General features: G+C 47.7%; 1 protein-coding gene across 4 annotated transcripts; it reads right to left on the reverse strand.

Annotated features, from left to right (window-relative positions):
* Window positions 1-378: 378 nt before the first annotated feature.
* On the reverse strand, window positions 379-21,082 carry NR1I3 (nuclear receptor subfamily 1 group I member 3). Of its 4 annotated transcripts, none has more exons than XM_080984735.1 (10): window positions 20,916-21,082; window positions 20,446-20,522; window positions 18,518-18,733; window positions 17,600-17,730; window positions 11,591-11,787; window positions 10,279-10,493; window positions 6,034-6,179; window positions 4,775-4,891; window positions 3,216-3,336; window positions 379-1,769 (listed from the first exon to the last, which is right to left on the reverse strand). In XM_080984735.1, the coding sequence occupies exons 3-10, from the start codon at window positions 18,718-18,720 to the stop codon at window positions 1,631-1,633; spliced, it is 1,269 nt and encodes a 422-aa protein (XP_080840861.1). In that variant the 5' UTR covers window positions 18,721-18,733; window positions 20,446-20,522; window positions 20,916-21,082; the 3' UTR covers window positions 379-1,630. The 4 variants fall into 4 exon arrangements, with proteins under 4 accessions (XP_080840861.1, XP_080840863.1, XP_080840860.1 ...); XM_080984737.1 differs by having other exon boundaries at window positions 3,216-3,321; window positions 20,432-20,522; XM_080984734.1 differs by having other exon boundaries at window positions 20,432-20,522.
* Window positions 21,083-21,773: the final 691 nt, after the last annotated feature.

The following is a 21,773-nucleotide window of genomic DNA, read 5'->3' on the forward strand; positions in this document are numbered from 1 at the left end:
GGGGACCTGCAAGAAGGTTTGCCTGTGATATACTTTGCCCACCAAGTCGCCAGGCAGGAGGAAACAAAGGCATTGCCATCTACTATGTTAGCTGACTTTTTCTAAAGCAGGGTTTCCCAAACTTGGGTCTCCAGCTGTTTTTAGACTGTTTTTTTAAGACTACTATTCCCATCATCCCTGACCTGTTAGCTAGGAATGATGGGAGTTGTAGTCCAAAAGCATTCACGTCCTCAAAGGCATCGGATGGGAAACAGAATTTTCGACTTGACCCTGGGGGTGATCCAGCAGGGCTGCTGTTCTGTTCTGTTAAAATTCCTTGGGTGTGTTGGAAGAGCTCAGCATAGGAATGAAGGAAAGAAACAGGAGACCTCAAAGGTGTACTAGGAGCAAATTTTATCAAGGCTTCAAGCCTTTGAGCTGCAGTTCAATTCACTTGCCCCTGAAGAAATCTCACAAAGAGCTAGCTGGAAGCCTTTTGTGCGCTGTCTATTAGTAACTAATTCTGGCCAGCTTGAGGGCCTTCTGGTAGTTCCCTCACTGCTAGAAGTGACGTTACAGGGAACCAGGAAGAGGGCCTTCTCAGTAGTGGCGCCCACCCTGTGGAACACCCTCCCATCAGATGTCAAGGAGATAAATAATGATACGACTTTCAGAAGGCATCGGAAGGCAACCCTGTATTGCGAAGTTTTTTATGTCCGATGTTTCGTTGTGTTTTTATATTCTGTTGGAAGCCACCCAGAGTGACTGGGGCAACCCAGTCAGATGGGCAGGGCATAAATAAATTATCATCATCATCCCATTTTCCTGCTTGAAAGTCACTTGGAAAAGTGTCTGCTGCAGCAAAAACGGCACTGCCTCATTTTTAAAGTGCTGCCAAAAGAGTTCAGGTGCAGAGTAGACAAGATAGCTTTCCATACTCTGAAGCCTGCTGCTCCTAGGTGCCTGTACTGATTCTGTCTGGCCCTGGCCTTGCATCTGATGTGCCCCCGGAAATCCTTCTCGAGCTGTAAATAAACACATTAAAACACACACACACACACACACACACACACACACACATATGCCATCACTTTTTGGGGGGAGCTCTTTTCCTCCCACAGGACACCAGCTTGATATGCAAAAGCTGCCCTGAAATTCTCTCTGTCTGGGGGTGGGGCCCTGGCAGTCGGGCTTTGCTTTCGTGATCTCGGAAGCCTAAAGAGGGTTTTGAGGGGCAGCGCTGGGGAGCTTAGAGAGGATCAGTGGATCAGACAAGGTTGGCTGCAAGGAGGCTCATGATGATGCTTGGCTAAGCCAGGATTGGGGGTGAGGGTGGGAGGAACAGGGTTGGCTGCTATTGGATTAGCTGTGGAAGGAAGATTAGATTGATTGTGGGGGAGCGGGGGACGGGAAATATGGGTTTGCAGCAGATGGAGGGGGAAGAGACTACAGTTCTGCAAAAGTAACCAGCCCTTGCTCGGGGTAGCAGCAGAAGGGAGCAATGCCTGGCTTTCCAGCAGATCCCTAAAACTACCGGATCTCGAGAGAAGTCTTGGAAAACTTCTGGATCCAGTCTTCCAGCACATATGTCCCTTTTTACACCTAAAGCAAAACGTGAACGAAAGATGCAGCACTCTCCTGGTGCAAGCTTTCAGCTGATAATTTCCGAAAGCAGTGGCGTCATGGTGGTGAGGTCCTGGGTGTCGTGGATATGGAGGATCTGCCGCGTATTTTCGACTTTCAGCGTCCTCAGCTCTGTCAGCAACAAGAGAAGTTTGGCGTAGAGGAACCTGGAGAAGTAGAAGGGAGAAGGAGGCAGCCATCAGTCCTTGTCGTTCCTGATACTTTGAGTGGGTGCTCTCTATTACACACACCAAATTTCCATTTGCTCCTTGCCTGAGCACCACCTAGGGCCCCATCAGCACCACACATTCAAGTTACGTTGCTTTAAGCAACTACGGCTTCCCCCCAAATCACCCTGGGGACTGTAACTTGCTAAGGGCGCTGAGAGTTGTTCAGAAGACCCCCTCGCAGCTACAGTTCCCAGAGGGATTTAACAATATCCATTCCTCTTCCCAGGGAATTCTGGGAATTGTAGCTCTGTGAGGGGAATAGGGGGTCTCCTAACAATTCTCAACACCCTTAATTGTTTAGTTGTGGGTGAACATATCAGACGACACAGCGATTCTTCAAACAGCTCTTCTTTATTCAGAGGCCAGAACAGAACAGAACTGAACTGAAGGGCTCAGTCAGCCTGCTTATATAGCACTCCAGTACAACGTTACTGCAGCAACTTTCAAAAACTATCCAATCACTGAACGTCACTTTTGATCCTTCATTTGCATAAAAACTATCCAATCACTGAACGTCACTTTCAATCCTTCATTTGCATAACTATCTACAGTATCCCCCTGCTGGCCCAGGGTGAGAACTTCAGTACATAACATTAATAAGCCACAGTTCCCAGGATTCATTGGGGGAAGCAAAGGCTGCTTAAGGGATCTTAAAAGACTAAGGCCTCCATCCACACTGTACATTTAAAGCAGTATCATACCACTTTAAGACATCATGGCTTCCTCAAAAGAATCCTGGGAAATGTAGTTTGTGCTGAGCAGGGGTGCCAACTTGAATAAAATATGGGGAGGGCCCCAGGTAAGCCCCGCCCCACATAATCAGTCACAGAACGTGATGCACACACACCATTTGAATGGCAACGCCCGCCAACTTTGGGTGGGTGGCCCCTTCAAATGTTTTATTGGGGGGGTGAAGGGACCTTGGCCCCTAGGAGTTGGCTCCTATGGTGCTAAGAGTTGTTCAGGGACCCCTATTCCTCTCACAGAGCTACAGTTCCCAGAGTCCCCTCGAAAGAGGGATTGATTGGTAAAGCACTCTGGGAATTGCAGCACACACAACCAGCACAAGCCTTCATTTTGCCCATTGTGAAGCATGATAACTAGGGGCTGGAAAGTTGGGTTTGTGAGAGAGTGGAGAAGTAGTAACTGTTGGGACAGGTCAGAAAATACGTAACAGAAATGTTCTGTGAAAAACTGACTACAGCAGAACACCTATAGCAATCCTAAAAAAGCAGGGAGTGTGGTCAGTTGCACGAAAACAATCACATTTGCAAAATAAAGAGCCCGTCTGGAAGCCCCAAAGCAACATCAGGACGGCCACAGGTTGCCCACCCCTTGTAGAGAGCACCCCCTCTCCCACCACAAAGCACGTTCCCTGCTCACCTTCCTTCGGGCAGAGCATGTCGCTGGTCAATGTAGTTTTTTAAAGTTAGAGCGATTTTCTCTTGGGTCTGGTCAATCACCTCTCGCTGTGTGACGTCCATGTGGTCTGCAAAGTCGCAGGCTTGGGCAGTGAGAGACAAGGCAGAGGAGATATGGGGCAAAGGGTGAGGAATTCCCCTCTTACCCAAAGGGAGTGCTGGCAAAAAAACAAACAAACCCCACCCACCCAAATGGGTTGCTACTTAGTGCATGCTCAGAGGCACATAGAAAAACGTCCCCCTCTTGAGGAAGATGTACTCTGCATGCACCCAGAGGCCCTTGTCTGGAAATGCCGGACTTCTTGAAATAAAGAATGAGGTCGACATACTGTGCTGTGTGTGTGTGTGTGTGTGGGTGTGTGTGGGTGTGTACACACACACACACACACACACACATATATGAGCAAACAGCACTTCACCCACGTTTTCTCTGGATCCCTTTTGAGATTCAGTTAATCACGGGAATAAGAGATACAGGCCACTCCCCATTTACGAAGGGGTTATGTTACGAGGCACCGCGTTTAACTGAAACTACGTATATTGGGAACACCATTGGGGAAGCCTGCAAACACCCCCATCGCTCCCTCCCAACCTCCTCGCTCAAACTCCCAATTCTCCACGGGCCTCAACGGTCAGTGCAAAGGCTCATGGGATTGCACTCGCAAAGGCTTGCAGGATTGCTAAGCGCCTTTCCCCCCTTTTCTGGGCTCTTTTAGGGCCATTTTTGCCATTTTTAAAGACACTTCCAGGTTTGGTGCGACGCCCGTGCGATCACACACCAATGGGACGTGTATTGACTGGCCGTTGCCTGTATGATACTGCAGTTAACAAAAAATATTTATTTATTTTTAATCACAGATATATAAGCACACCCACATACAGACAGGCATTTTTTATTCCACCTCTCCTTCCAACGAGCTCTAGGTGGTGTATACGGTTCTATTGTTGTCCTCTGAACAACCCTGTGAGGCAGGCCAGGCTGAGAGGCCGCGACTAGGTCACCCGGTGAGCTTCCTGGCTGAGTGGGGATTTGAACCTTGGTCTGCCAGGTCTTGGAGGGACGCAGGTGGCGCTGTGGGTTAAACCACAGAGCCTAGGACTTGCCGATCAGAAGGTCGGCGGTTCGAATCCCCGCGAGGGGGTGAGCTCCCCTTGCTCGGTCCCTGCTCCTGCCAACCTAGCAGTTCAAAAGCACGTCAAAGTGCAAGTAGATAAATAGGTACCGCTCTGGCGGGAAGGCAAATGGTGTTTCCGTGTGCTGCTCTGGTTCGCCAGAAGCGGCTTAGTCATGCTGGCCACATGACCCGGAGGCTGTATGCCGGCTCCCTCGGCCAATAAAGCGAGATGAGCGCCGCAACCCCAGAGGCGGTCACAACTGGACCTAATAGTCAGGGGTCCATTTACCTTTTCACCTGCCAGGTCTTAGTCCAATACTCTAACCGAGCAGGCATGGAAACCTCCTGCCTTTCAGAAAGGGTGGTGATGGTGCAATCTGCCACTACTGGGATGCGGAGGACTTACCCGGGTAGAACAACACCAGGGCTTGGAGCAGAACGTATTCAGCCTCGTGCAGCCTCAGCTTCTTCAAGCTGATGTGGAACTTCAGCAATGGCTCCAGGTAGACCTGCTGGAATCCAGCTGGAGGAGAAGACAGGGATGTTGATAAAGTGGGTCTCTGTGTATTGTGGGCCTGTGATGCTTATGGCATGTAGCATAGTGGAACAGTTTGCCCACAGAAGAAACCAATCTGAGGTCACAGGACTGGCCCCTCCAGGATCCTCTGCTGTGCTAAATACTCCCCTCTGACCACAGGAGGGAGCATTCACACAACGTAATCCAATTATGGGTCTCTTGCTAGATTGGTTGTATGAACCCCATGAGCAACATTGGTTCCAGAAGGCAACCAGGTCAGGAAAGAACCCAGGAAGGAATTCAGCGCCCCAAAAGGGCTCTTGTTCCCACTTAGCATCATTTGCATCAGAAAACAGGAGCGTATTAGTAGTAGTAGTAGTAGTAGTAGTAGTAGTAGTAGTATTTCTAGACCGCCCTTCATCAGAGGATTGCAAGACAGTTTACAATATAAAAACACAAAAATGCATAGCATAATAACAAACAAAAAACAATAGCTCATGTGAAATCTCCATGAATTCATCTACCCACACTGCTGCTTCCAGGGTAATCTCTCTAACCCTGCCCAGGAAGCATAATCACGGCAGCCATAAATTGTGCTCCATACATTCTGTTTGGTAGGAATGCTAACAACTGGATTGTACAGACTGAATACTAAATTTATGGAAGTACTAGCACCTGGAAACTGCAAAACAAGACAGCTTTCCTTTGTACAATTAGCAAAGAGGCTAGGAAATTGATATTTGGAAGTTTTAAAAATGCTAATGGGCTGGGCCAGTCGTGGCCCACAGTGACAGCCACCAACTTGGATGGTTTTACAAAACAATTGAACATATTCATGGAGGAAGAAGCTATCAATGTCTACCAGCCGTGATGACTGTGTCCTGTCCCCACGCTTGGAAGGTGGCCTGCCTCAGGATACCAAAGGAGGGGAATCGCTAGTGAGAAGAGTGCTTTTCCACTCAGATCTCATTTGTGGGCTTTCATTAGGGATCTGGTTGGCCACTGTGAGAACAGGATGCTAGACAAGTTGGACTGTGGCCCTAATCCAGCAGGGCACTCTTATAGTCAAGCCTGAGAGAGCCCATGGAATGTGCCCTGCTCCCAGTCACATGGCAGCTGTGGGACTCTCTAGACTTCCTGTGACTTACTCAGGGCGCCATCTTGGATGGTGTAGCAGTGTTGGCCGCATTCCCAAGCTTTGGTCTCCTCATTGAAGACTGTGTTGAACCGGATCTGACAGATCTCCAGGGTGGCGCCTTTGAGGAGTGAGATTTGATCATCGATTGGCAAACTTCTGGTTGGGGGAGAGAGAGAAAACACATTAAGCGGTAAGACAGGCTCAGAGTTTTGGAACCAATCCTTAGCCTTGAGGTAGAAAGCTTGTGATGCTCTAGATGTTGTTGAACTATTACTCCATCACCCTTGACTTAGAGATTGGTTCATCTGTCAGTTCTGGTTTCTCTCAGTTTCTCGCCTTTCCAACGTCCTCCACATTTCCGCATCAGTATTGCAAATTTATTTAAAAAATAACAACAGTGCAAACTTCTCCTAATATAAACGTTTGTATGCAATTTTGCCTCATATACATAATTTTGCAGAGCAATTTTTCCTAATAGAATGCATTTTTGCCTGTTGCCGTTCACTATTTTTTTTAAATGCTTGATTTATTAAACCTTTAAAGTCAGCCTTTTCGTACATGTGACTTGGCCAGAGAACTGTGTTGCAAAACTTGGAGAAGTGCAAATTTCAAAGGCCAGCTGCATTTTGGTCTGCAGACTGTTTTGGAAAGTTCTAATCACAGAACTGTAGAGTTGGAAGGGACACCAAGGGTCACCTAAGTCCAACACCCTGCCATGCAGGAATCTCAGCTAAAGCATCCAGGACAGATGACCATCCAGCCTCTGCTCAAGAACCTCCAAGGACTTGCATGTACTTTGCTAAAGGAAAATATAATGAAAATGATGTATAGATGGTACTTGGCTCCTGTAAAATTAGCAAAGATATATCATAATTGTGACAATATATGTTGGAAATGTAAAGAAAAGGAAGGAACCTTTTATCATATGTGGTGGACCTGTCCCAAGGTGAAAGACTTCTGGGGAAAGATTTATAATGAATTGAAAAAAATGTTGAAATATACATTTATAAAGAAACCAGAGGCCTTTCTTCTTGGAATAACAGGTTTGGAATTGCCCAAGAAAGATGTTAAATTATTTCTGTATGCCACAACTGCTGCTCGTATTTTGTTAGCTAAAAAGTGGAAAACCCAAGAATTACCAACAGTAGAAGAATGTCAGATGAAGATGATGGATTTTTCGGAGCTAGCCGACCTAACCGGAAGAGTCTGCGACCAGAAGGAGGAGGAATATCGGGAAGAATGGAATAAATTTAATGATTATTTAGTTAAATTTGTTAAGTTAAAATACGGTAACCGCAAACAGCTTGCAGATACTTAATAGGCTTAGGATTCTGTCTATGTTAAGTGATGAATTAATATGTTTAATTATATAAGGTGAAGATTTAAGGATGTTAATGTTTAAGTTAAATTTTATAAAAATTGGGATTTGGAAAACCGTTAAAAGGATATGCAATGAAATTCAACTAAGGGGAAGCAAGGAAGTCACTTAACAAAGTTAATAACGGTAATTTTCAATAAGGCTATGATTTATGTTTGTTATGTTTGTTTGTCTTGTGTGTTTGTTTGTTTGTTTATAATATTGTGAAAACCAATAAAAAAATTTGGGGGAAAAAAAACAAGAACCTCCAAGGAAGGAGAGCCCACCACTTCTTGAGGGAGTCTGTTCCACTGGCAAACAGCTCTTACGGTCAGAAAGTTCTTCCTGATACAGTATTTAGCTGGAATCTCCTTTCTTGTTACTTCAACTGAGCATGTGCTCAGAGGCACCTTGTTCACAGAGTGGCTATTTTACACCTGGTTCTGGTTGGCAGATCTCAGTTCTAGATGAAAGCAAGAAGGCAGGGCAGGTGGGGACTGGCTGAGGATGGTGGGGGAACTATTATTATTTTATTACAGTCATGTTGTTGTTGTTTAGTCGTTTAGTCGTGTCCGACTCTTCGTGAGCCCATGGACCAGAGCACGCCAGGCACTCCTGTCTTCCACTGCCTCCCGCAGTTTGGTCAAACTCATGCTGGTAGCTTCGAGAACACTGTCCCACCATCTCACCCTCTGTCGTCCCCTTCTCCTTGTGCCCTCCATCTTTCCCAACATCAGGGTCTTTTCCAGGGAGTCTTCTCTTCTCATGAGGTGGCCAAAGTATTGGAGCCTCAGCTTCACGATCTGTCCTTCCAGTGAGCACTCAGGGCTGATTTCCTTAAGAATGGATACGTTTGATCTTCTTGCAGTCCATGGGACTCTCAAGAGTCTCCTCCAGCACCATAATTCAAAAGCACCAATTCTTCGGCGACCAGCCTTCTTTATGGTCCAGCTCTCACTTCCATACATCACTACTGGGAAATCTAGGCGGCTTACAACATGTAAAAAAAGTTTACATATTTACTGACATAACAAAAGTAGTCATGAACAATAAATAAAGCACATCAGGAAGCGCACAACCAAACTGAATAATTTCAACAGAAATCATATGTATAGCGTAGTAAGATCTAAAAATAAAAATAGCTTCGAGAACACTATCCAACCATCTCGTCCCCTGTCGTCCCCTGTCGTCCCCTTCTCCTTGTGCCCTCCATCTTTCCCAACATCAGGGTCTTTTCCAGGGCGTCTTCTCTTCTCATGAGGTGGCCAAAGTATTGGAGCTTCAGCTTCACGATCTGTCCTTCCCGTGAGCACTCAGGGCTGATTTCCTTCAGAATGAAGAGGTTTGATCTTCTTGCAGTCCATGGGACACTCCAGAGTCTCCTCCAACACCATCATTCAAAAGCATCCATTCTTCGGCGATCAGCCTTCTTTATGGTCCAGCTCTCACTTCCATACATCACTACTGGGAAAACCATAGCTTTAACTATACGGACCTTTGTTGGCAAGGTGATGTCTCTGCTTTTTAAGATGCTATTACAGTCATACCTCTAAGTTCGGTTCAGGTTATGTTCTTTCAGGATACGTCCCACAGAACGGGTTACTTCCGGGTTTCGCCACTCACGCATGTGCAGACACTCAAAATGATGTCACACGCATGCGCAGAAGCGGCAAATTGAGACCTGCGCACGCGCGGGTTGCGTTCTGCTCATGTTGCGAACAGGGCTCCGGAACGGATCCCGTTCGCAACCAGAGGTACCACTGTATTTATTAAATTTCTATACCGCCGTTTGTCCAAGGATCACAGGGTGGTTTACAATATGAAAACACAAAAATGCATAACATAGTAGCAAACAAACACACACACCCCAGTATTTTGTTGTTTATTATCAATCCCCCTGTATCCATTATTCAAGCCATCAATCACTGACTGCTGAGCTATAAACAACCTCTTTCCCCTTCCCCAAGACAGGGGATGCCCTCCATTAACCGATCCTTACCTCAAACCTTTTAAAATCAGTTCCATAATTAATTGATAATTAGTCTTAGATTAATTTCATTGTCTTACAGTGGAGCTGGCTGCCTTACACACACTCTTTCAGCATTCATCACCTATGAGTTATCAGCAGGCAACACGGGACAGAGGTCACCTCTGGGAGACTGGTTTATTGAGCACCCACCCTGATCTGTTTGCACAACCTTCATGGAGAGTTCAGACAACATTGCGTCAAGCAATTGCCTCCCCCACTTTCCAGCGTGTTTCCGCAATGCTTTTTCTTACTGCAAAAAAAGGGAAGGATTTTTTTTTGGGGGGGGGGGGGAAGGAAGCAAGTCTGATGCACGGGAGCAACTTTAATCATATGACCTAAATATGTCCGTATGTGATTGAATCTCCCGCATGAAAATAGCAACAGTCTGGAAGCTTCCTTAATTTAGATCAGAGTTCCCCATTAGTAGTCACATATTGACTCCCAGAGGGACGTGGGTGGCGCTGTGGATTAAACCACAGAGCCTAGGGCTTGCCGATCAGAAGGTCGGCGGTTCGAATCCCCACGACGGGGTGAACTCCCGTTGCTCGGTCCCTGCTCCTGCCAACCTAGCAGTTCAAAAGCATGTCAAAGTGCAAGTAGATAAATAGGTACCTTCCGGCGGGAAGGTAAATGGCGTTTCCGTGTGCTGCTGTGGTTCGCCAGAAGCGGCTTAGTCATGCTGGCCACATGACCTGGAAGCTGTACGCCGGCTCCCTCGGCCAATAAAGCGATATGAGCGCCGCAACCCCAGAGTCAGTCACGACTGGACCTAATGGTCAGGGGTCCCTTTACCTTTATTGACTCCCAGAGGACGATAGGACTTTGCAGGGGGTGAATAAAGACCCTTTGATTCACAGCAAGGCACTCACCTGAAAGACGGTATGGCCTTGGCAAACTGGATCACTTGCTGGATCATGTAGGTGCTGATGTCGGCAAAGAGCGGCAAGAGGTTGAAGACATCGGGGAGGACCTCCTCTGGAAAGCTCTCCATGTGGTCTTGAGGACTGTAGGGGCACATGGGAGGGACAGCAGCATCCTGGGGGCTGTGAGATCTCTGGCTGTGGATGTAGAGACGCACCGCTGGCTGGAGGGGAGACGCTGGTTAAGTGGGGCTCACAATAAATTTCCTTTCATTGAACCCCAAGACCATCTCAGCTTGCTTTCTTTCTCCCACCAGCTTCTGATCCTAAGCATCTAGTCCTCAAGAGAAATGCATGGAAATTGGTCAAGGAGCCTGTAAGGCAGCCATTCGCCTGATCCATCGCAGTGAGTTAAGGATCATTATTTTTTTGTTTATTTATTTAATGCCACCCATCTGACTGGGTTGCCCCCACCGCTCTGGGAGGCTTACAAAAATTATGAAACCACAGTAAAATATCAAAACTTCCCTATACAAGGGCTGCCTTCAGATGTCTTCTAAAAGTTGTGTAGTTCTTTATCTCATTGACATCTGCTGGGAGGGCGTTCCACAGGGTGGGCGCCACTACCAAGAAGGCCCTCTGCCTGGCTCCCTGTAACTTCACTTCTCGTGGTGAGGAAACCGCCAGAAGGCCCTCGGAGCTGGACCTCAGTGTTCGGGGCTGAACGATGGCGGTGGAAACGCTCCTTCAGATATACTGGGCTGTTTTTAGGCTTTAAAGGTCAGCACCAACACTTTGAATTGTTCTCAGAAGCATACTAGGAACCAATGTTCAGTGGTACCTCGGGTTAAGAACTTAATTCGTTCTGGAGGTCCGTTCTTAACCTGAAACTGTTCTTAACCTGAGGTACCACTTTAGCTAATGGGGCCTCCAGATGCTGCCGCCGTGCGATTTCTGTTCTCATCCTGAAGCAAAGTTCTTAACCTGAGGTACTATTTCTGGGTTAGGAGAGTCTGTAACCTGAAGCATCTGTAACCTGAAATGTCTGTAACCCAAGGTACCACTGTAGATATTTTAGGACCGGTGATATTTTATTTCCAGCAACATCTGAAAACCATCGTGTAGGTCTCTCCTGGTACATGAATCAATTTAGGGATGAGGGACCCCTCTCTAAGAGACGCTGAGCTCCAATTCCCATCACCCCGACCACTGGTCAGGCTGGCTGGGAGCTGGGGTCCAACAGCAGCATGTGGGGGGCCATAGGGTGTTCCTCCCCCCCTCATTCCTGAAACAAACCGTCTGGAACTCCTGCAAAGCTCACCTGGTAGTGGTTGAACTGAGAGAAGCTGGAGTCAAAGGTTTTCTTGTGGGCTTCGGTGAGGAGCTCAATCAGTTGTTCCTGCTCTGGTGTGAGGCTGCTTTCCTCAGGTGGCTCCACTGAGGCCGGACTCTGTCCTTGGTGCTTCTTCTGCCACCTCAGCGCACGCCGCACATGCAAAGCTTCCTCTGACATTATCACTGTGTCAGGAACAAAAAGGAAGCAGTGCTCAAAAGAGAAGCTTGTGTGGACCTTGAGCAGGGAGCTACCAGGGACCTGATAAACCAAACGCCCCACCAGTAAGGGTGGGTATAGGGATTTGATTTGATTTGATTCACGTCTCCTCTGAAGGAGGGATTTGATTCACGTCTCCTCTGAAGCCGAATCTTTCCAACCTATAGTTTCTGAATGGACCATAACACAGCCATCCTCTGAAATTCACACTTCTCTGAATTTTACTATTTTACTGAATTTTACTATGCGGCTTGTCAACCAAAAAATGGATTTATTGGGTGAAAGGAAGCATAAACATATTGGTGAAAATGGCACGCACAAAAAAACATTATATTAGGGGGAATTGCTGGCAAAGATGTGTACGTTAATCAAAACTCCATATAAGTACATGCTCGTTGGGAGACATTTGCACTAAAATGCTGGTGAATATTCATGAGAATTTAAACAAACAAACCCCACAAATTGCTGCAAAATGTGGCAAACTGAATTTAAAACAGGAAAGATGAGAAATCAGAGAGAATCGGAATGAACTGATCCTTCCATCCCTGAGCGAGTGGGATGCGTTTGGTTTCTCTTAGTTTCTCATTTTCCCAGTCTCAAGTACATTCCCACAGTAGTGTGTGGACTTTTTTTAAGTCCTCAGGAAAATTCGGCATTTTAGTGCAAATTTCTCCTAACAGACACATGTTTATATGGATTTTTGCCCTATATACTTTTTTTTTTGCAAAGTTCCCTAGTAAAATGCATTCCTATACACACTTTAGGGACTACTCCAGTAGCTTCCTGTGATTAAATGTGTAGTCTGGGAGCATCCCAAGGGCCAGACAGAGGGCCCGCGAGGGCCACAATTTGCCCCTGGCCGGTGGTTCCCTACCCCAGCTCCTAACCACGGCACCATGCCGACTCTGTTATTACACACTCTCCATTATTATTAATATTACACATTCCATGGCTAGGTTGTAGCTCTTGAAACCCCCGTGGGCTTTGCCACTGTCCAAATTAAGCCCTGTTGCATCATCCCTGGGCTTGGGGGTCGGCCGCCTGTGGCAGGCAGGGCACAACACTGTCAGAAAGGTTTTGCCGCTGCATCGGCCTCTTTGCAACGCTGCTTTCTTTCTTTCTTCCCCTGCTGTCAGTGTCCAGCTGAACTTGCTTAAGATTCTGCAGAGAGAAACCCCAATTGATTTGCAACACTCCCCCCCCTTCTCAATTCACTTTACAGGGGGTGCCTCTCGCTAGAAGCTCCTTAATGGAATTCTGCAGAGAGGGTCAGGTGCGATTCGGAGCTGTTTGCGGGCAGATCCAGGCGGTATTTCTTTTCTTAAAACCAGTGGCGTAGCGTGGGTTGTCAGCACCCGGGGCAAGGCAAGTAATTTGCGCCCCCTAACCCGTGGATTTGCGCCCCCTAACCCTAACCCCCAGATGTTGCGCCCGGTGCGGCCGGCCCCCCCTGCACCCCCCACGCTACGCCACTGCTTAAAACACACACACACAACAACAACGTGTGTGTGCCCACGGCTACATCACAGTCCGACTGCAGCACGGAACACCCTCTTGTGTAAGGAGACCGCAATGCATCACCCTCTGACAGTCTCTCGCACAGCGCTGACGCTCCTCTCTCCTTCCTCTCTCCACAAAGCCCCGGGGTGTGCGGCAGGATTCATCCTGGACCAGATTATTGTCTGCCCACACGCACACCTCACCCCACCCCACTGCCCCCATCAGATTAATCTGTGCTCAGGCAGAGGCCCATTTTGTTTTGTTTTTATTGGTTTGGCTCTGCTGCCAGCCTGCTCTGAGAAGGAGATCTTTTTTGCTTTTAAGTGTCTTGCTTCTGCAGCTGGAGGAGGGAGATGACTCTATTCTTGCTCCTCTCTGGCGTTTCTTTTAATGAAATCTGACCCTTTGGGCCAGTCGATGCGGAGGAAAAGCTGGCTGGGCGGCCTCAAATCCACCCTGCTTTCCAGCGCAGTGTATCGTTCCCTGGAGAGAGGATGCGGCTTTGCTGACAGCCTCCTCCTCCTCCTCCTCCTCCTCCTCATCACCCCTCCCTCTCCGCACAACCCTACAGCTGCTTCCAATCCTTCTTCTTTACTGAGGATGGCTTTGCAGAAGCAAACAAGCTGAAGGCTTCTTCTGCTCAGGATGACACCGAAAGATCCTTTGAGAGTGCCCATCTTGTGCTGTTTACCTGTGTCTGTGTGTCTGTGTGTGTGTGTCTGTGTGTGTCTGAATGTTGTTGCTATCGTTATAGTGCTGGGAAAAGTTTCCCAAAAGGACCACCAAAATAATAAACAAAGGGCCGGAGAAGCTCCTGTGTGACGAAAAGTTACAACATTTGGGGACTTTTTAGTTCCAAGAAAAGGCAAGGAGGAGCAGGCATGAGGGGGGTGGGTGGGTGTGTGTGTGAAACGAGGCCTGGTGTGGGGGTTGGGGATGGACAGAGAGGTCTCTCTCATAATATTTAAACTCGGGGACAACCTATGAAGCCCGAATGTTGAAAGATCCGGGACAGGCAAAAGAAAATACAGTGGTACCTTGGTTCTCGAACAGCTTAGTTAACAAACAAATTGGCTCCTGAACGCCGAAAACCCGGAAGTAAGTGTTCCGGTTTTTGAATGTTTTTCGGAAGCCAAACGTCCGACGCAGCTTCCACTTGGCTGCAGGAAGCTCCTGCAACCGATAGCAAGCCGCGCCTTGGTTTCTGAAAGTTTTGGAAGTCGAACGGACTTCCGGAACAGATTGCGTTCGAGAACCAAGGTAGCACTGTTGTTCTTTGCACAGTGCAGAGCCAAACTGTGGTAGCTGCATCTGCAAGAGGAAGCGATGGCCACTAGGTTGGACGGCTTTGAAAGAGGACTGGAGAAATTCACAGAGGACAGGGCTACCAATGTGACCAGCCCCGACGGTTATATTTTACGTCTGCTGGGAATCTGATCTAGCAGGGTTCTTTTTATACTATAATTTATTAAATTATGAACCACCTTTTACAAGGCAATTTGCAAACGTGCCATTAAAAACAGCTGGAAATAGCTTTAAAAGCAGAACATTGACAACAACAAATAAGGATGAGTTTTGAAACTATACAAAATGAACCCCTAAGGCCAGAGACTTTTCCATCCTGCTGGAAAAGCCTATCAAAACAAACATGCCTTCAGCTGTTTCCTGAAAGTGCATATAGTAGTGGTCTGCCTGCCATATCTCTATATGGGATCGTGTCCCACAAGGTCTTGGAGAAGGCATCTGATATTTTTGGGACTTCAAAGAGAAACTCTCCTGCAAAACGCAGGGAACTTTAAGGAGAATCTCTCTTGCTGAATGCAGTTAAGTGCAGGACAAAAGGACCAGGCCGAAAGAATTGGGGGGTGGGGAAAGAGAGAGAGGCTTCCTGGGTCATATAGTAATAGGAATTAAAAAGAACTCCACAAGCCAGGGCCTGAGGGAAGAAGCCATCCAGTCTGTTTCTTCCCCACAACCCCTTCCAGGTCTAGTATGACTTTTGCGTTTGACCAGACAGCTTCATTAACGCTAATAGCTATTGATAGGCAAATATATGGAGGATGGGTATCACAAATGGGATCTGGTAGGAAAATTCAAATCCACCACAGCTAAACTTGTTTAGGCCATAGGATGTAATTAGGGTCTGGTGAATGTGTCAATTTCAGTTTCTCTCTGTCGTTTATCCAATCTTAAGTTCGGTTCCCCAGAGTTCCACATCAGTTTGAAATTATTATTATTATTATTATTACTACTACTACTACTCAGAATCCTCATGAAAATTCATTAGCATTTAGTGCAAAATTTAGCCTAAAATACACATTTCTGTGCAACCCAGTTAGATGGGTGGCATATACTGTAAATAATCCAATTATTATTACAGACTTTTTTCAAAGCATATTTCTACACACACACACATTTTTATATGTTAATTTCACTAATATATGCATTTATATGCACACTTTCCCTTAACACATAGCAATGCAAAATTCAGAGAGGCGCAAATTTCTAAGGATGGCTCTGTTCTGCTCTCCTTAGTGTTTTCAGAAGGTGCAAATGACACGGGTTTGCCTTTAAAAGCAATCTGAAGCAAATTTCTCCCTCATCCCTGGGTGTAAGGCAGGGAACAGTTGGCCTCTGTACCGTCAGCCATTTTTAGAATTCAATCAATTCTAATGTTTTTTTCATTATGCAGCCACAGGAGTGGAGGCGTGGCAAGAGGGGCTGTCAGTGTCCAAAGATGCGACCAGGCAACCATATGTATTTTCTGTGTGTGTGTGTGTGTGTGTGTGTGTGTCGGCCCCACTTCCTTGCCTCAGAAGACCTTACTGGGAGAACCTAAGAACATAAGCTTGTGGAATGCTCTCCCCAAGGAGGCAAGCCAGACGCCATCTTTATCTATTTTTAGATGTCAAGCAAAGCATTTTCTCTTTACCCAAGCTTTTGGCCTTTCATTTGAAGGAGGGGCACTGTGGCTGCTTTTAATGGGGGGTTGGGTTACTCCTGCCTTTTATCTGTATAGCCGTGTTGTTGGGGTTTTACTTGCTTGTTCTGAATCCATTTTAATATACGTCACTTTGCGTCAGTCTGTGGGGAAAGTGACTTAACAAATTCATAAGATTAGGAGTAGTAACAGTCCAACTGCAGGATCAGGCCAAAGGCCTTCACAGTCCAGGATCCTTTTCTCACAGTGGCCAAACAGGTGCGGATGGCAGCTGTTGCCTAGCAACCGCCAATGGGGAAAGCCAGGCCTCCATGAGGACCTGAGTGAGGCCCAGCTGCTAAGCATCACTCCTTTGCCTCAGAGGATCTCAATGGGAGTTTTGTTTTTGTTTTTTGCCTTGCACGCAAAAGCACCCCAGGGACGTCGCTTTATTTCTTTTCCTGATACTAGCCTTGAATGTGATTTTTTTTAATATAGAAAATTGTGATGGTCTCTGCATTGAAAAGGTTGAAAAGGTTCTGCATTGCCTGGTACAGTAATTTGCCTGTCAGGGACTGGGCAGAGAAGGAGGAGGAGTGGTGGAGACCGCAGACCACCTCCCCATCCTGACCCTTCCAGGGAGGAGGAAGAGGAAGACAGTATAGATTTATAACAGGGGTTTGAGGGAGGTCACAGCTCAGAGGCAGATGAGGGGAAAAGTTAGGAAATACAGTGGTACCTCGGGTTAAGTACTTAATTCGTTCCGGATGTCTGTTCTTAACCTGAAACTGTTCTTAACCTGAAGCACCACTTTAGCTAATGGGGCCTCCTGCTGCTGCCGCGCCGCCAGAGCACAATTTCTGTTCTCATCCTGAAGCAAAGTTCTTAACCCGAGGTAATATTTCTGGGTTAGCAGAGTCTGTAACCTGAAGCGTATGTAACCTGAAGCATATGTAACCTGAGGTACCACTGTAATGGGAGAGGAGGAGCAAGCAGAGCCAGAACAGCAGCTGGCTGACACATTGTCACTTGAAAGCATTCCAGACCCTCCATCTCCCAGAACCTGGCGAGCCTTAAAAGTAGGAGAGCAAAATGCTCGAAGACAGAGGGCACTTAGCGGCAGCCGTAGAAGTGACGAATGAGGAAGTGGGAGAGACTGGGTGGGGTGGAGATTCACTCGGGACAACACCATTATCCAAGAGGCTGGGTTCTATAGCCTCTCTCTGCAAAGTTTGAAATAAAAAAGGCCCGTAATAAACTTTTCCTTGCCTTTATACTTTCCTGGGCAACCAGCCGGGAGCCGCTGATATTGCCTGGGGCCAAAACCAAGCAAGGAAGAACACTGCAGCCACACTTACTGTCTTTCCTCATGCCCGCGACGAGGCATTTCTGGTAGCGGCACGCCTGGCACTGCCGCCTCTTGGCTTTGGTGATGGCGCAGCTTCGGGTGAAGGGGCAGGTGAACTGGATGCCCTTGATGACGGTCCGCCTGCAAGACAAGGGGGCGGGAACGGAAATTACCTCACAGTCGCACCGTGGCGTTTCTCTGACTTCTGCAGCCACCTAATGTGTGTAAAAATGTGTAGACTACAGTGTGCCTATAAATGCCACATGTTAGCGACGACTACACACAAAAACGTCTCTCTAATGTCTCTCTAGGGGACGTGGGTGGCGCTGTGGGTTAAACCACAGAACCTAGGACTTGCTGATCAGAAGGTCGGCGGTTCGAATCCCCACGACGGGGTGAGCTCATGTTGCTCGGTCCCAGCTCCTGCCAACCTAGCAGTTCGAAAGCACATCAAAGTGCAAGTAGATAAATAGGTACCGCTCAGGTGGGAAGGTAAACAGCGTTTCCGTGCGCTGCTCTGGTTTGTCAGAAGCAGCTTAGTCATGCTGGCCACATGACCCGGAAGCTGTATGCCGGCTCCCTTGGCCAATAAAGCAAGTTGAGCGACTGGACCTAATGGTCAGGGGGTCCCTTTACCTTTAATAATAATAATAATAAATTTTATTTATATCCCGCCCTCCCCAGCCGAAGCCGGGCTCAGAGCGGCTAACATCAAATGTATAACACATTAACATAAAATCAGACAATCAATTAAAATACATCCTCAAATACTAATGTCTCTCTAAGCACAGTAACCTCAGTTGCGAAAAATTCTGGGGGAACCCAAATATTGAGTCTCTGCATGCAAGGAAAATGCCCCCTGGATCATTTTCAGAAGTGGGGTTACAGAAGTGGGGGGAGGAGTGGAAACCGAGACGGGGAACTGTACCGAAAGAAACCCTTGCAGCCTTCGCAGGTCATGACGTGGAAATGGTAGCCGGTGGCCCGGTCCCCACACACGGCACAAGTTTTCTCCTCCCCGTCGAGGTCTGTGTTGCTGCGACTGGAGGCAGTGGTGGCTGGGCTGCCTCCACTGCAGCTGCTCTCACCGTCGGAGGGGCACTGCACGGCGACGCCACGCACCGATGCCATGGGAGCTGTGGTCCTGGTGTGAAGGGAGGAAAACAGGTGACAGGCAGACCCACATCAGTGCCTGAGGCTGAAATTCCAAACAAGCATTTTGGAATATGGCTGCATTTCCTGCATTGTAGCGGGGTGGACTCCAGTATGTTTCGGAGAACAATTCAAAGTGTTGGTGCTGACCTTTAAAGCCCTAAATGGCCTCGGTCCAGTATAACCGGAAGGAGCGTCTCCACCCCCATCGTCCAGCCCAGACACTGAGGTCCAGTGCCGAGGGCCTTCTGGCGGTTCCCTCACCGCAAGAAGCCAAGTTACAGGGAATCAGGCAGAGGGCCTTCTCGGTGGTGGCACCCGCCCTGTGGAACACCCTCTCACCAGATGTCAAAGAGAACAACAACTACCAGACTTTTAGATGACATCTGAAGGTAGTCCTGTTTAGGAAGCTTTTAACTTTTGATACATTACTGTATTTTAATATTGTGTTGGAAGCCGCCCAGAGTGGCTGGGGAAACCTAGCCAAATGGGTGGGGTATAAATAATAAATTATTATTATTATTATTATTATTATTATTATTAAGCATATCCCCACATTTCACTAAGGTTTGAGAGGGTTTGCCCTGGGCAAAGCGCCCTCTACTGAAGCCCACCTTCTGTCGATGGGTCTGCCGACCATTTTAATTTCCCATAATGCCCTGTGGGACATTAAAATGGTGGCTAGACTAGCCCATCCAGTTCTGCTCAGAGTGCCATGCAGAGGCTTGGTTTTTGAAAAAGGTGGACTCAGAACAGGCACGGGTGGTCAATCTGACATCCCATTCCATAATGATCATCGTACTATTTATACCCCACACAACTTATTGGGTTGCCCCAGTCACTCTGGGCAGCTTCCAACCTATATAAAAACATAATAAAAAAATTAAACATTTTAAAAAAAAACCTTCCCTATGCAGGATTGCCTTCAGATGGCTCAGGGGTCAGATAACTCCATACCCTCCAACATTTCTGTAGTGAAAATAGAGATATCCTAAGGAAAAGTGGGACATGCTGGGATCAAATCAGAAACTGGGATGGCTTCTCCAAATCAGGGACGTCCCTGGAAAATAGAGACACTTGTAGGGTTTTCCCTAGTTGATTGTGGTTGCTGAGGCTGGCCCTGCATACAGTCTAGCTGCCCCTGGTTTTTGGCCGGATGTGGCCAACTCTGAATTCTTGAATGCCTTTCTATTCGTCAAACACGGCTCTGCAGTGTTCAGGCTCCATAAGAGACCTGGCATTGTCTTAAATTTGTCCATTTGGCCATATCTGCACCATACATTTAAAGCACTACCACACCACTTCTAAAATCCATGTTCTGTGACTTAATCCCAAAGAATCCTAGGAACTGTAGTTCCTAGTTAAGGGTGCTCTCCCACTTCAAAGCAAGTAAAGAGGCATTACCGGAGTTCAAGGAGACATCGCAGGCAGGTGAAAACACTACGGAAGGTGTGGAGCAGGTGAGGGGTGTGGCCTCAGGAAGAGGGTGTGTGGCCTGGGGGTTCTTCCAAGAGTCAGCGAGAGAAGCTTAGCAGGGGGCATATAAGACTCTCAGGCCTGAAGTGCCCCATCCTTGCTGTAAGCAGCGGCCCCAATAGTGGGAATTGAGTGACACCTCTTTGGAGCAGCTGGGGGGTGTTTGTGGCTGCCCCAAGAACCTACAGTGTTTCATGAATCTGCATTAAGGCACCTTGAGTTTACCACCTGTGCGAATGTCACGTCCAGCTCCTTGCAAGCGCCTGCGCCTTTGGGTGTAGATAAAAGGGCAGCCGTTACGCAACCTGGAAAGGAAAGAGAACAAGGGAGGGGAGAAAGAGAAAAGGAAAGGAAAGGTCAAGAGAAGAAAGCAACTCTCTCCTGAGTGTCTGGCTCAGCTGGAGGAGAAAAACAAAGAGCTGTGAAGAAGAAAGCAATAAAAAGGCAAACCCCGTTTGCGGTCCTGGTTCATTCTGCCAATTCTTCCCAAAAACGGGCGACCTTCCTTCCTTACTTTTGGTATATACCTGTTGTGTACTGAGAAAGGGGGGCTTTGGGGAGAAGCAGCTGTTCCTGACCTCTGACCTTTCCTAGGTCCTCTTTCCCCCTGTCCTGCTCTTCTTCCTCACCATGCCTTCCCCCACTCTTCCAAAGCCACCCCACTCCCAAAAATGTCCACCCCATAAAGCTGGGCTTACCAGTTGAGTTTCCAGCAGCGTGTGTGTTGGTGGGTGGGTGTAAACAAGGGGGGGCAGCTGGGAGGGTGGAGGGTGGGGGTCTCCCCACAGGGTTGCCACTCGGCGCCGGACTTCTTGTTTGCCTCCCCACTGGCGTTTGTTACTCCGGTGGGGAGAGAGAAAAGGATCTGGATTCTGATAAGGCTAAGTGAAATTTGTACTTTGGCCTCGAGGGCATGCACAGCTGGCGTCTGCAGGGCGGAGGCAAGAAAAACCAGGGGGGCACAAGGTGAGGTGAGGGAGGTTAGGAGCCAGTACGGAAAGAGAGGGAGCAAAAATGAGGGCTGGGTGGAATCATAAAAGGGGTCGTGCTGCAAACAGGGTCCTGGCACCACGGGCTCCACTCCTGTCTTGCTTTTGTAGCTGCATCTGTTGGAGTTCGGCCTGTCACGCAGCTGTTACACAAGTACTGGAGCCCGATGTGCAGTGGTGGCAGCAGGGGGGAAATCTAGCGTGAGTGGGAAGAGAAGGGGCAAAGTTTATCTCTAATAGGGTGAGTTGTGTCCCACATGTTAAAGCTCTGTGAAAGGGGGAAATATCAATTTATGTTACTGACAGGAGCTCAGCAGTGGGGGAAGGAGTTGGGGGTGAGCTTCTTGTTGGGGGGGTGCTTGCCTCCCCCTCCTCTGGCACCACCCACATTGATAGTAAGCTAAGAAAATGGGGGGGGGGAGAAGAGTATACCTGTCCTTAAGTGTGTGTGTGTTCAGTTCATTCCTTGTGAGTGCTGAGTGATGGTCTTCCTTGGAGCTATGAGAGCCACTGACTACCATTTTTCGGGTTCCTTTATGTGCTTTCCTTCCTGGGAAAGATGAGCAA

The sequence above is a fragment of the Podarcis pityusensis genome (assembly GCF_964106645.2).
Source record: "Podarcis pityusensis genome assembly, chromosome: 16".
In the NCBI taxonomy this organism is placed as follows: Eukaryota; Metazoa; Chordata; class Lepidosauria; order Squamata; family Lacertidae; genus Podarcis; species Podarcis pityusensis.